The following is a 14534-nucleotide window of genomic DNA, read 5'->3' as shown; positions in this document are numbered from 1 at the left end:
TTCTTCCCCATGAGGGTGGTGAGAGCCTGGCAGAGGTTGCCCAGGGAGGTGGTGGAAGCCTCATCCCTGGAGGTTTTTGCAGCCAGGCTGGATGTGGCTGTGAGCAACCTGCTGTGGTGTGAGGTGTCCCTGCCCATGGCAGGGGGTTGATGAGCCTTGAGGTCCCTTCCAACCCTGACAGTTCTGTGATTCTAGACCATGGAAGTGAGAGGCAACCTGTCCGTGCTACCTAGACTCCCAGGGGAACTGAGTGAAAGGAGAGAGGCTCACAGGCTGCTCTGTAGTGTGGCATCAGGGTTGTGTGCTCTGTTTTAAGAGGAGGGCTGATCTGGGTGACCTCTAAAAGCCTTTTTCCACCTTAAATTCTGTGGCTCAGTAAGTGAGGGGCTTGGGACAATGCTAGAGAAAGGCAGCGTGAAGGGGAGGAAAGATCTTAGGTGTGGGAATCATCACAGCTGAAGAGGAAGGGGGAAGCTGGAATTGTAGCTGGGAATTGAAGGCTCAGGGCAGGCCTCCTCACCAGTGAGTTTGCCATCAGAGGGGTCTTGGTTGTTCCTACCAAGCACTATTGCTGCCTCTCAGCTGGAAAACCAAGCCAGTGTTAAGGGAGCTGGAAAATCCAAGGGATGCTGCCTGTGGGGAGAATGGTTCGGTGACTTTCTTGCTGTTTCTCCCTCTCCAAGGTGTGAGAATCTGGCAGAAGTGAATGCTCTCCTGAGGGCACACCTGAATGAAGCCAAGGAGGTGAATTCAGCCCTCAAGGAGGACGTTGGAAAGCTGACAGCAGATTGGATGAGGGCCAGGGAGGAGCTGGAGCTGAAGGAGAGTGAGTGGAGCAGTGAACGGGAGGTGAGGAGAGGCTGCAGGTGTCGGACACGGCACCAGGGTGGGATGGGAGTGCAGTTGGTTTCTGGCAGTGTGAAAGCTGGGGCTGCAGGGGCTGGGGGGGCTTTGCTTCACCAGGGTTTGGGTGTTGGCTCGAAGCAGCTTTGCAGTGTGAGCCTGTGGTGAGGGAGGAGACTGTGCTGCCATCCTCTGCAGAGTGAGGAGCTGCAAGGTCGGTTCCAACCTTTCTGATTCTGCGGCTCAGTGGGCATGGGGGGGTTGGGCTGATGGTTGGACTTGATGATCTTTGAGGTCTAATCATAGAATGGTCCAGGCCAGAAGGGACCTCCAAAGCTCATCCAGTCCAACCTCCCCACAATCAGCAGGGACATCCCCAACTAGATCAGGCTGCCCAGGGCCTCACCCTGAAGATCTCCAGGGATGGAGTCTCAACCACCTCCCTGAGCAACCTGTTCCAGTGTTCCACCACCCTCATAGTGAAGAATTTCTTCCTGATACCCATTCTAAATCTGCTCTGCTCTAGTCTGAAGCCATTGCCCCTGATCCTGTCCCTGCAGGCCTTTGCAAGCAGTCTCTCTCCATCCTTCTTGTAGCTCCTGCAGCTACTGGCAGGCTGCTATTAGGTCTCCCTGAAGCCTTCTTTTCTCCAGGCTGAACACCCCCAGCTTCCTCAGTCCTCATAGCAGAGCTGCTCCAACCCCCTGATCATTTTAGGGCCTCCTCTGGACCCTCTCCCTCAGGTCCATGTCCTTCCAACCTTTATCATTCTGTGCTGAAGGGCAGTGGCTTCTCTGTGTTGGTATTGAGCAGCAGGAGACAGGGCTGTGAGGTGGAGCAGCAGCAGCAGGTAGTGCTGGTGGAAGACCACAGTGCTCAGGCTGAAAGGCAGCTGCTTGCTGTTGGTGTGCCCTGTGGGGCAGTCACACAAGAAGGCTCCACTTTTGAATAGCTCTTAAATCTCCATCCAATAGCTCTTGAACCTCCAGTGGAGGCCTGGGAGGCCTTTCAGATGCAGAGAAGGTGACGGAATACCAGGACAGGCCACCTTCAGCAAGAGCCTGTTGGAAGGAAATCTGTCAGTGCTCCTGGAGGGGCTTGGTTTTGTTTTCTTCCAGCAGGGCTGTTAGACACTTGTGCAAGGTGAGGTGATGAATCCATGATCAGCTGCAGGAAAAGTGTGGATGTTCCTTTCTTTGAAGTCAGGTGGCAGGTTGATTGAGGAGGCTCCTAGAATGCCAGGTGGGAAGGGACCCCAAGGATCATCTGGCACAACCTTCCTAGGTGACAGCAGAGTTGAACTGAGCTGCTCAGCACCCTGCCCAGCTGAGTCCAGTGCAGGGCACTCCACAGCTTGCCTTGGGAGATGATTCCAGTGTCTGACTGTGCTCATGGGGAAACTTTTCTCCTGGAGTGCCATGGGAATGTCCCCAGCAGTAACTTGTCCCCATCACCTCTTGTCTTGTCCATGGCACTCCTTGTCAAAAGGGAGTCTCCCTCCTCCTGGCAGCCTCCCTTTATGCTCTGCTCCATGGTGATGAGGTCTGCCCTGAGCCTTCTCTTCCCTAGGCTGAGCAAACCCAGTGCTCAGCCCTTCCTCACATGGCATGGCTTCTAGTCACAGAATCAGAGAATGGTCTGGGTTAGAAGGGACCTCCAAAGACCCCCAACCCCCTCTGCAGCAAGCGGGGACATCCTCAACTAGATCAGTCCCAGTCTCATGGCCCTTCTCTGGACCCTCTCCAGCCTGTGCACATCTCCTCTCTACAGCAAGTCCTTGACGCCCCGGGTGGAATTGTTACTAAAGGAGACCTGGTGGTGCTGGTTGTGCTCTCTCCTGCCTGGAGGACTTGTGCAGTACCAGGAGAGGCTGAATTGACCTTTCCTCTTGTCTCTGCATGTTTAGCTTTATGAGAGCCATTGGAGGGGTGAACACAAACGTCTGCTCAGCCTCTGGTGCCAGGTGGTGACCTTCCGCCGCCACTTCCTGCAGATGAAGACAGCCACTGACCGGTGAGCACCAGCTCAGCTTTCCCTCTTGCTCACACACAAAGAAATCAATGGCAGCCTTAAAGTCACTTCAGTTGTGGCTAAAGAGAGGATTTCTCCTTTGACAGCCCAAAGCAGTGCCATTAAGGTCATTTTCAGCAGCAGTTTCTTTGCTGCTGGCTTGCAGGTAAAACTGAAGGGCCGGCAGCAGTGCAGACCCTGAGCAGAGGAACTTGGCCTTGGTGATGGTTCACAGCATCAACCAGGTTGGAAAAGACCTCAGAGATCATCCAGTCCAACCTAGCACCCAGCACCATCTGATCAACTGCCCCATGGCACTGAGTGCCTCATCCAGGCTGATTTTAAACACCTCCAGGGATGGTGACTCCACCACCTCCCTGGGCAGCACATCCCAAGGGCCAATCTCTCTAGCTGGGAAGAATTTCTTCCTAACCTCCAGCCCAAACCTCCCCTGGGGCAGCTTGAATCTGTGTCCTCTCCTTCTGTCACTGCTTGCCTGGGAGAAGAGCCCAACCCCCACCTGGCTACAACCTCCCTTCAGGTAGTTGTAGACTACAATGAGGTCTCCCCTGAGCCTCCTCTTCTCCAGGCTTCAGAAGTGAGGCAGCTGCCAGAGGTGGTGGTGTGAACATCAGCTCTTCCTTTGTCCTTCTGCAGAGATCTGTCAGAGCTGAAGGCAGAGCAGCTGAGGCTTTCTGGATCGATCCTGGGGCACTGCTCCCGCCTGAGCTCTGGCCTGCAGCTCTGGGAGTCTGTCACTCTGGGGAGAGCTGTCCTGAAGGATCAGGCACAGCAGCAAGAGGGACAGAAAATAAACCAGAAGATGCAGGAAGTGATGTGCTTACAAGTGCAGGAGGATCTGGAGAAGAAGGAACTTCAGGACAGGTGAAGGTGGTTTTAAGTCTGCTCTCAACAGCATTAAGTGTTGTGGCTGCTGCTTGGATTCTCACCTGGGCTGTGGTCACTTGGAACACACAGTGTGCTGGGTTGAAAATTCCCCCCAACATTGAACTTTGCCAGCCCAGCTCAGCTGGAAGCAGATGAAGCTGCATTTACAAGCACAACTACCATCTGAAGTGAACTGCAATGAGTATGTACAAACTGGACAATATTTATAGGGATTTACAATTGATAAACAGCACAAGGACCCCCCTGAGCCAAAACCAGGGGAGTTAACAGCTTTCCCCTTCCCTGCCCTCTTCCTTCTACCCTCCTGGACACTAAGGGACAAGAGGAAGAGCAGAGAATTGTTTGTTAGGACTTAGCCAAAACAAAAAACACAGCCAAGGTCAGCAAGGAGGCAGAGTGAGGAAGCCAAAAGACAGAAGTGAGCACAGGCAACCCCACCTGGCTGACAGCCTCTCCACTGGGATTGTTTAGGACTTAGCATCATTTTCCTCTTTACACCCAGTGGTGATTTGTTTACTTTCTACTATTTTCTGTTCAAGAGCTGTGGAGAATCTTCTGGGCATAGCCTGGAAACTACCCCAGCAGCTATTGTGAGCAGCCCTGCCTCTCTCCCCAGTCAGACTCCTGCCTTCAGTGGGAGAGGAAAAAAAACATTTGACTGGCAGGAGCTCTTCTGAATAAGACAAAGCTGGGAAAGAGATTGCACCTTGCAGTGTGTTCACTGTTAGCTGGAACTTGAGAGCTCTGTCCTGTCTCTTGTACAGCCCTTTTGCTACCCAGGGCTGTGCTAAAGGAGCTGGAAGGGCTTTGCCCAGGGCCATCCTAAGTGCTGTAGCACCTCAGGCCTGGCAGTTCCTTGCAAGACTGAGTGCAGAGAGCCCCTAGGGCCAGAAGAGCTCTTTGGCTAAATCAACCACATGGCCTTGTAGAGGGGAACTCTGCCTTTGCTGCCATTTCTGGGTTGGAATCTCTCTGCTGTTCTTCTGGGAACCTCCCAGCTCCTTAGCAGGTGATGGTGTGAGGTGATTTGGGAGTGGCACAGGAGATGGTGTGAGGTGATTTGGGATTTGATTGACCTTCTCTCCTCAGGATAACGGAGCTCTCAGCCTTGCTTGTCCAGTCTCAGAAGCAGAACGAGGAGAAGGAGAGGACCTTGAAGACCCTGACTGACACAGTGGACGTTCTGGTGTGTTTTCCCTGGGGTTTGCTCTCCAGCCTCAGCACGGGGAAGCATGGCTTCCTCAAGAGAACCACAGAACTGCCTGGGGTGGAAAAGCCCTCCAAGATCACCCAGTCCAACATCAACCCAACCCTACCATGGCCCCAGGTGCCATGGCCACACCTTTCTGGAACCCCTCCAGGGATGGGGGCTCCACCACCTCCCTGGGCAACCTGGGACAATCCCTGATCACTCTTGCAGCAAAGAAATTGTTCCTCATCTCCAACCTAACCCTCCCTGGCACACTTTCAGGCCATTTCCTCTCCTTCTATCACTTGAGACCAGGGAGCAGAGCCCAACCCCCACCTGGCTCCAGCCTCCTCTCAGGAGCTGCAGAGAGCAATGAGGTCTCCCTCAGCCTCTTCTCCACACTAACCACCCCCAGCTCCCTCGGCTGCTCCTCCCCAGCCCTCTTCTCCAGACCCTTCCCCAGCTTGGTTGCCCTTCTCTGGACCTGCTCCAGCCCTCAATGACCTTCTGGAAGTGAGGAACCCAAAACTGAGCCCAGGATTTGAGCTGTGGCTTCCCCAGTGCCCAGTCCAGGGTCACCATCCCTGCCCTGCTGCTGCTGCCCATGCCATTGCTGCTCCAGGCCAGGCTGCTGCTGCCCTTCTTGGCCACCTGGGCACAGCCTGGCTCCTGTTCAGATGGCCAAGACAGAGCACTAAGGATGCTAAGTGTGTGGAACTTCAGGCATGTTGCCAACACTTCCCCTGTGTGTTTGGCTTTGTGGAGTCAGTGCAGGTGCAGGCTGCAGACAGCTCAGGTGTCTTCCTCAGGGGGGTTGCCCCAATGCTGTTCTGCCTCAGGAATCCAAGTTCCTTGGAACTGACAGCTTCATAGCAGGCTGTAAAAAGCAGCTCTTGGCTTTTCTTCTTAGCTTTAGGAGAAAAGGAATTAAATAGATCTGGGAAGGAATACTCTGGAATCACTGGGACTGAGGCCTGTTGGCAGGAGAATGCTGCTGAGGGTGGGAATCCCACAGAGGGGAGCAGCTCTTTCCTGCCTACCCTTTCCTTTTTCTGTTCTTAGGAAGCAAGTCAGTCAGAATATGAAGCTTCCTTGACTAAAAGTGCCAAAGAAGAGAACCTTTCCCTCCAAAAGCTGATAAAAGATATCACTGAGGTGAGTACAAAGCTGGGACCACAGCCCTGCAAATTTGATTTGCAAGTGCTTGAGGAAGGCACTAGAGGAGCCCAGGGAAGAGAGGGATGTGCTCTGTGCTGTCTGTGGTAACTGCTACTGACTGCTTAGTTCTTACACCACTTTTCTAACTTAAACCCAACTTCTGAATTGCCACAGTGTTCCTGGGACACTCCACCTGGATCAGTAGAAGCTGCAGTAGCTTTGCCTTCATGGCTCTGCTAAGCAGCCTCTCTCCAAGTCCCCTTATGCCCTCACTTTTAATCCTGCTCTGCTGCTGCTCAGAGTGATTATGAGCAGCAGCTTCTTTGTTGCTGGTGTCCAGTGTTCATCAGATTCCTCCTCCCCTGGGCAGCATTCATATTTCCTTCCCTTGCTGTTTCCTGGTGCTTGGGTGTGTGGTTCCAAGAAGCTGAAAAGGGACCAAAGTCATCCTTCAGAGCTTCAAGAAAGTGAGCATTCAGGCAGCCTCCAGCCACTTCACCCTTTTCTTCTTCTTTATAGTAGCTGTACTCAGAAATCCCTGAGGTGCTCATGGCCACAGGAGCAAAACTTCTTTGTTGACTGAAGAAATGAGGGATTGGAGTTTTTAATAACTCTAGGGTGAAGTGGAGGGAAAAAAAGGAGAAACAGAGAAGTGGAAGTAGGTTGAGCAAGGAGTAACAGCTTGCTGTGGGCTTTCAGATGGTGTTGGATGGCAGTGGCAGCACTGACAGTTCCCAGCATGCAGAGCCCAGCAACATCTTCTCTTCCTGCCTGAGCTCCCTTGATGCAGAGCATGCCCTTATGTTGGTTCAGGAAGCACTGGCAAAGAGGCAAGGGGCAACACAGGTGAGGATTTCTGCTTGTCTTCCCCAGGGGCTCCAGGCTCAGCTGCTGATGCCTCATGTAGCTTGAAACCTTCCCATTGCCTTAGTTTCTCTCTAGCCTTGCCAGCCTTGGTTCCATATTGCCTTGCCAGTCTCATCAGCTCTGTGTTTCACTGCTTTTCCCTCCTTGGTCTCCACCCCCCTCATCCCAGCTTTTGCCTTCAGGTGAGCTGTTTCTCTGCTGCTGCTTCTTTCAGCTGTCAGGAGCCATCTTCCCTGCTCTCCTCACTGCTTCTTTGTACTCTTCCCCTGCCCATCCCTTGCAGGCCCTACAAGAAGAGCTCTCTGCCACCAAGAACTCTGTCAATTGCCTGATGCAACAGCACAGACAGCAGGAGGAGAAGTGCAGGAAGCTGCAGCAGAGCCTTGAGCAGCTGGAGGAGGAATGCAGGACATCCAGCAGCCACCGGCAGCACCTCCAGGCTCTGGTAGAAACACTGCGAGGGTGAGTGCTCCTCCTGCATGCTGGAGGCAAGCTGCCCCCAGTGCAGGGAGCTCAGAGGTGTTAGGAGCAAAGAACTCACAGAATCACAGAATGTGAGGGGTTGGGAAGGACCTCAAAATATCACCCAGTCCAACCCCCCTGCCAGAGCAGGGTCACCCAGGGCACGTCACACAGAAACACAGCCAGGCAGGTCTTGAATTTCATCTCCAGAGAGGGAGACTCCACAACCCCCCTGGGCAGCCTGTGCCAGGGCTCTGTCACCCTCACAGGGAAAAAAAAAAAATCCTCCTGTTTCCATGGAACTTCCTCTGCCTCAGCTTCCACCCCTGCCCCTTGTGCTGTCCTTGGGCATCCCCCAGCAGAGCCTGGCTCCAGCCTCTGGGCACTCCCCCTGCACATCTTTATCCCCAGCAATGAGGTCACCCTCAGGCTCCTCCTCTCCAAGCTACAGAGCCCTCAGCTCCCTCAGGCTCTCCTCATGAGGAAGATGTTCCACTGCCTTCATCATTTCTGTGGCTGTGTGCTGGACTCTCTCAAGCAGTTCCCTGAGGTCCTTCCTGAACTGAGGGGCCCAGAACTGGACACAATATTCCAGATGTGGCCTCAGCAAGGCAGAGCAGAGGGAAGGAGAACCTCTCTCGATCTACTGACCACAGCCCTTCTGATACACCCCAGGAGTCCCTTGGCCTTCTTGGCCACCAGAGCACATTGCCCTGCCCTGCCCTGCCACATGTGTGCCCCTGTTTGGCACTTGAGCATCCTCCTGTCACTGCTTTTCATGCTCCACTGTGAATCCTAAGGCTGGCTTGGAGCTTTAGAGCAGGTTTGGAATGCAAGATGCCTCCCTCTTGGTGTGCTGCTCCTCTGAGTTCTGTTCTTTGGGTGCCCTTTCCTGGCTACCAGCTGAGGCAGAAGTCTAAGCCTGCCTTCCTTTCTCTTTCCCTCTTCAGCTTCCTTGTGAGGGGAAGAGCAAAGTTTTTCCTTACTTTGCTCCTCACAGCTCCCTCCTGGAATGGTGAAAATGGGATCAGTGGCTCTTCAGGCCTCTTTGTCTAACTGAGCCTTGTCTCTGCAGTGACTGTGCAGCTCTGGAGCAAACCAGGGAAGAGCTACAGCAGCAGCTTGAAGCAGCAAAGCAGGAAGCCTCACGTCTGCGTCAGAGTAACACTGAACTGCAGCTGAAGGAGGATTCAGCCCAGGGGGAAAAGATGGAGCAGCAACAGACAATGGAGAAAGCTCATCGTGACCAGGAGCTCCTGTGAGTGTTGAAGCTTTCACAGAAGCACAGAAACATTGAGGCTGGAAAAGATGCCTGGGATCACCAAGTCCAATCACTGACCCTGCTCTGCAAGGGTCACCCCTAAACCATAGCCCCAAGCACCACATCCAAACCACCTTGAAACACCTCCAGGCTTGGGGACTCCACCACCTCCCTGGGCAGCCTGTGCCAGTGTCTGACCACTCTTGCTGTGACTTTTCCTGCTGTCCAGGCTAAACCTCCCCTGCTGCAGCTTGAGGCCATTCCCTCTTGCTCTATCACTAATGACCTGGGAGAAGAGACCAGCAGCAACCTCTCCACAACCTCCTTTCAGGGAGCTGTAGAGAGTGATGAAGTCTCCCCTCAGCCTCCTCTTCACACTAACCATCCCCAGCTCCTTCAGTCACTCTTCACCAGATTTCTTCTCCAGGCCCTTTACAGCTTCCTTGCCCTCCTCTGCCCTGGCTCCAGCACCTCCACATCTCTCTTGGATTGAGGTGCCCAAACCTGGACACAACACTCAAGGTGTGGCCTCCCCAGAGCTGAGTCCCAGGGGACAATCCCCTCCCTGCTCCTGCTGGACACAGCATTGCTGATCCCAGCCAGGATGCCTTTGGCTCTCTTGGCCACCTGGGCACTGCTGGCTCCTCTTCAGCTGCTTGTCCATCAGTACCCCCAGGTCCCTTTGTGCCAGGCAGTTTCTAGCCACAGTGCCCCAAGCCTGGAGCATTGCTTGGGGTGGTTGTGCCCCAAGTGCAGGACCTGGCACTTGGCCTGGTTGAAGCTCCTCCTGTAAATGTTGGCCATGGATCCAATCTATCCAAGTGCCTCTGTAGAGCCTCTTTACCCTGGTGCAGATCTCTCCACCTAACCTGGTGCCATCTGTGAACTCACTGCTGCCACACTCTGTGTCCTTATCAAGGTCATCAATAAAGATGTCAAAGAGAAGTGGTCCCAACACTGAGCCCTGAGGAGCACCTCTGGTGCCTGGCTGCCAGCTGGCTTTAACTCCATTGAGCATCACTCTCTGGGCCCATCCAGCCAGTGCTGTATCCAGCAGAGCCTTGCTCAGCCAAGCCATCAGCAGTCTGTCCATCAGAATCCTGTGGGGAACAATGTCAAAGGCTTTTTCCAAAGTCTGTGTAGACAACATCCACAGCCTTTCCCTCAGCCAACAGTCAGTCCTCCTGTCACAGAAGGGGATCAGGATCAGGTTGGTCAGGCAAGACCTGCCCTTCATAAACCCAATGCTGCCTGGGCCTGCTCCCCTGGTTGTTCTCTACAGGGCATGTAATGGTGCCTGAGATGATCTGCTCCATGACCTGCCCTGGTACTGCAGTCTGACAGCTCCACTTGGAGGGCACTTTTGCATGCTCATTGTTTTTAGCACAGAAGGGTGAAGGCAGCATGGGGCAGGTGTGGCTGCCTGCTGCCATGCAGCTGAGCTCCCTCCTTGCACTTCATGGCCCTTCAGCACAGTCATTCCAAACCTGGCCAGGCCTCAGCTGATGGCAGGCACAAGCTGAAAAAGGAGAGGTTCAGACTGGGTTTAAGGAGAACAAAAACTGCAGCCATGAAGGCAATGAATCATGCAGCAGAGGAGCTTACTCAGAGGGGTTGTGCAGATTCCATCCCTGGAAATTTGGAAAGCCCAGCTGAGCCTTGAACAGCCTGGACTGACCCCATAGCTGAGCCCAGCTGCTCTGAGCTGAAGATTGGGCTAGAGGCCTCCTGGAGTGCCTGGTAGTCTGAATCATCCTGAAATCCTATGATCACTGGGTTGGAAATCCATACCCCTCTCCTCCCCACATACAGTACAGGCTCCTTCAGCAGCTCCCTGCTGAAGGCAAGAGTAGCTGAGGGAATATTCCACAAGCCCCCTGGGCAGCCTGCTCCAGGCCTCCAGCACCCTCACACCAAAGAAGTTTCTCCTCATGTTGAGGTGGAACCTCCTGGGTTCCAGGTTGTGTCCCTTGCTCCTTGTCCTGTCCCAGGACACCACTGAACAGAGCCTGGCCCCTTCTGCTTGACACCACCCTGCAGGTATTTGTCACCATTGATCAGATCTCCTCTCAGGCTGCTCTCCTCCATTCTAACCATTCCCAGGGCTCTCAGCCTTTCCTCATCACACAGATGCTCCAGTCCCTTCATCATCCTCATACCCTCCCTTGGACACTCTCCACTATATTCCTGTCCCTCTTGAACAGGGAAACCCAGAACTGGACACAATATTCCAGCTGTGGCCTCACCAGGGCAGAGTAGAGGGGGAGAAGAACCTCCCTTGACCTGCTGGCCACACTCTTGTTAATGCACCCCAGGTGCATATCAAAAAGATGAGAGAGTTAAATTAAGCCTCTGTTAAGTTGGGAGCACTTGAGCTCCTTGGAAGCATTCCCTGATCTCTGGAAGCTTGTTTTGCTTTCTCAGTGACTTCAGCTACAGCAGCTCTGGTCAGGAAATTGCAGCATTCTTTAGCTGTCAATGTAAAGCTGTTGGAAATTTTTCCACCTGCTGTGTCTGCTCCTCCATTAAAAGCTGTTTTGTCTTTCCTTTGCTCACAGGCTGCAGGACTTAGCTGCTCTTGAAGGCAAACATTCATTGTTGCAGAGTGAGTTGGTGGTTGCAAGAGAGACACTGGAGGAATCACATCTCCAGAGGGACCTGCTGAAGCAAGAGAAGCAAGAGCTTGCAATGGCACTGGAGAAGGTTTGCTCACCCCATTGCTGGGCAGCACTGGTGGGAGAGGGAGTTGGGGACAGCAAGACCACCACAGGTGCTGTGTGTGGCAGTAGCAGAAATGTTGTCCTTGGAAAGCTGTGCCCAGGGGTCACAGGCTCTTGGAGGTGGATTCTTTGGAACACTGAGCTGGGAGCACATCAGAGGCACAGAGTGGGGTCTGGAGTTGCTGCCTGAAGCCAGGGATCTCACACAAACATTCAGGTTGGAAAAGAGCCTCAGGATCACCAAGTCCAACTCCTGACCCTGCTCTGCAAGGGTCACCCCTGAACCATAGCCCCAAGCACCACATCCAAACCCCCTGAAACACCTCCAGGCTTGGGGACTCCATCACCTCCCTGGGCAGCCTGTGCCAGTGTCTGACCACTCCTGATGTGAAATAACTTTTCCTCATGTCCCCTGCTGCAGCTTGAGGCCATTCCCTCTTGTCCTGTCACTAATGACCTGTGAGAAGAGACCAGCACCAACCTCTCCACGAGCTCCTTTCAGCAGAGAGTGATGAGGTCTCCCCTCAGCCTCCTCTCTTCACTACCACCACATTCTTTTGTCTCTCCAGGCTGAGCAGTCAGTAGCAGAGTTGACAGGGGCTCAGAACAAGATGAGTGCTGAAAGAGCAGACCTGCAGGTTGCAGCAGCAAAGATGAGCAGCATCAGTGAAGCTCTTGCTCTGGATAAAGTGCAGCTGAACAAGCTGCTGCTGCAGGTGAGCAGAGTTGCCCAACAGCTTGCCAGGTGTCCATCTGCAGCTGCTGCTTCATCTTCAGACACCTTGCCTGAATGTGAAAATGTTCCTTTTTTTGCCCAGGACAAGCATTCTGGGTGGTAAATCTTACCTGTGTTTCATTTCCTTTTGGGGTTGTAGCTGGAGCAGGAGAATGACCTTCTGTCAGGTAGAGTGGATGAGCTGGAGAGAGCAAAGATCTCTGACCTGGAGAAGCTGAACTTATGTGAGAGAAAAAATGAAGAGCTCAGTGCAGAGAAAGCCCAACTGGAGCAGCTGCTGGAAAAAGCAGAGGAGCAGCAGGAGGGGCTCCAGATGGAGCTGATGATACTGGCAGAGGAGAAGGCAGAAACCCAAGAGAAACTCAATCAGGTGAGACCAAAATCTTGGTGCTTTCTGGGTGGGCTTTTGACTGCTCAGCTCAGTGAGGCTGCATCTGTTGGATTTATGCAGTGGGTTTTGGTAGTGCTGCAGTTCCAAAGGCTTAGTTTGCTTCTTCTTGGAAAAGCTTGAAGCTGTTCTGGAGTTCTCTGAGCTGTCTTCTACAGCTCTTTTAATCCACCAGTCTGTGCTGGCCTCTTTCTGGCTGCTGCTCAGCTGCAAAGAGAAGAGTGAGGCCTCCTAGGCTCACATGCAGCAAAAGAAACAAAGTCTTCAACTCTGAAGCCCTTTCTTAAGGCAAGCCCCAGGGCTGCTTCCTTCTCTTCATGCTTTTTGTTGTGAAGTCTGCAGCTTTCAAAACTCCATTTGTCTGCTCTGGGGAGTGGGACAAAGCTGCAAGTCACTGTGGGCTCTCTGGTACTGCTGAGGCTGGGAAGGACAGCAGGAAATTGTCTGGGTTGTATTTTAAGCCATACAGAGAAGTTGGTGGCTGGAAAGCTGCCTGTGGGAAAAGGACCTGGGGGTGCTGGGTGACCTGGAGCTCTGGGTCCTGGAGCTCTGGGTCCAGTTCTGGAGCCTCTGTTCCAGGAAGGATCTGGAGGTGCTGGAAGGTGTCCAGAGAAGGGCCCCAAGGATGAGCAGAGGGCTGGAGCTGCTCTGCTCTGGAGACAGCCTGAGAGAGTTGGGGTTGTGCAGTCTGGAGAGGAGAAGGCTCCCAGGAGACCTTCTTGTGGCCTTCCAGGATCTGAAGGGGGCTCCAAGAACGCTGGGGAGGGACTTTTGAGGGTGTCAGGGAGTGATAGGAGTGGGGGGGAATGGAACAAAAGTAGAAATGGGAGATTCAGATTGGATGTGAGGAAGAAGTTGTTCCCCATGAGGGTGGTGAGAGCCTGGCAGAGGTTGCCCAGGGAGGTGGTGGAAGCCTCATCCCTGGAGGGTTTTTCAGCCAGGCTGGATGTGGCTGTGAGCAACCTGCTGTGGTGTGAGGTGTCCCTGCCCATGGCAGGGGGTTGGAGCTGGATGAGCCTTGAGGTCCCTTCCAACCCTGACAGTTCTGTGATTCTGATTTTCTTCTTTCTCTGGAAGGAGCAGGTCTGTGTGTTTGCACTTCCTACAGCTTTTGCTCAGTGTTTCCTGAAAACTCCAGCCCTTGGACTGGATCCTGATAGAATCTGAGTTGGCAGGGTGGCACTTCTAGAAGATGCACAGGTTTTTTTGCATGAAAACCAGCAGCCTGGGGTATTGGTGTTTGTAGTGAAGGAGCTGGCTGCTGCCAGGCCACCCAGCAGGACCTTCCCCATCACTCTCACATGAACAGAGCTCCTGGCTGTGGGCAGCCCAAGGTCTTGGTGCAGCACACTGCAGCTGCTCCTGCCCCTTCAGCCCAGGGCACAGCTGGCTCAGCAGTGGCACTGGCACTGGTTAGCTCAGCACAGAGGAAGGACTCTGACTGTGTTTTGTCTCCCTTCAGGTGTGCCACCAGCAGGAGGTGGCCAGCAGTGGCCTGGAGCAGCTGCAGCAGGAGTCCTGTCGCCAAGGGCAGGCCTTGGCCAAGGTGTGCAAGGAGAAGGAGGTCCTGGTGAGGGAGAAGGCAGCCCTGGAGGTGCGGCTGGCAGCCCTGGAGAGGGACAGGCAAAGCCTTGCAGAGCAGCTGGAAGAGGCCAGGTAAAGGCAGGCAGGAGAACCTGGGCAGGCTGCTCTTCAGTGTCTGTGTAAGCACTCCAGGAGCATTAATTGCATCCTGACTGCTTTTCAGCTCTTCTCACCTGCCATGCACAGCAAATGGCAGAATCTCAAGAAGCAGCCTCAAAGGAAAGAGATTTTGATGGAAGCCAGCAAGGGCAACAAGGGGAGAGTCTGGCACCTGGGAAAGAACAACCCCATGGAGCAGGATAGGTTGAGGACTGACAGTGGAGAGCAGTGAAGGGGAAAAGGCCCTGGGGGTCCTGGTGGGTGGAAGGCTGACCATGAGCCAGCAATGTGCTCTGGTGGCCAAGAAG

General features: G+C 53.7%; 1 protein-coding gene across 1 annotated transcript in view; it reads left to right on the top strand.

Moving 5' to 3' along the window:
- The window catches only part of CEP250 (centrosomal protein 250), a 43065-nt gene that overhangs the window by 4309 nt on the left and 24222 nt on the right, over positions 1-14534 (top strand). The window contains exons 4-15 of the mRNA XM_054392142.1: positions 684-849; positions 2750-2856; positions 3511-3738; positions 4852-4948; positions 6014-6106; positions 6809-6955; positions 7260-7438; positions 8514-8696; positions 11258-11402; positions 11989-12135; positions 12295-12525; positions 14006-14199. Coding sequence (XP_054248117.1) covers positions 684-849; positions 2750-2856; positions 3511-3738; positions 4852-4948; positions 6014-6106; positions 6809-6955; positions 7260-7438; positions 8514-8696; positions 11258-11402; positions 11989-12135; positions 12295-12525; positions 14006-14199 — 1917 coding nt within the window. The remainder of the gene's footprint in view (positions 1-683; positions 850-2749; positions 2857-3510; positions 3739-4851; positions 4949-6013; positions 6107-6808; positions 6956-7259; positions 7439-8513; positions 8697-11257; positions 11403-11988; positions 12136-12294; positions 12526-14005; positions 14200-14534) is intronic.

The sequence above is a fragment of the Indicator indicator genome, chromosome 24 (assembly GCF_027791375.1).
Source record: "Indicator indicator isolate 239-I01 chromosome 24, UM_Iind_1.1, whole genome shotgun sequence".
In the NCBI taxonomy this organism is placed as follows: Eukaryota; Metazoa; Chordata; class Aves; order Piciformes; family Indicatoridae; genus Indicator; species Indicator indicator.
This window is presented reverse-complemented; position numbering and strand designations above follow the sequence as displayed.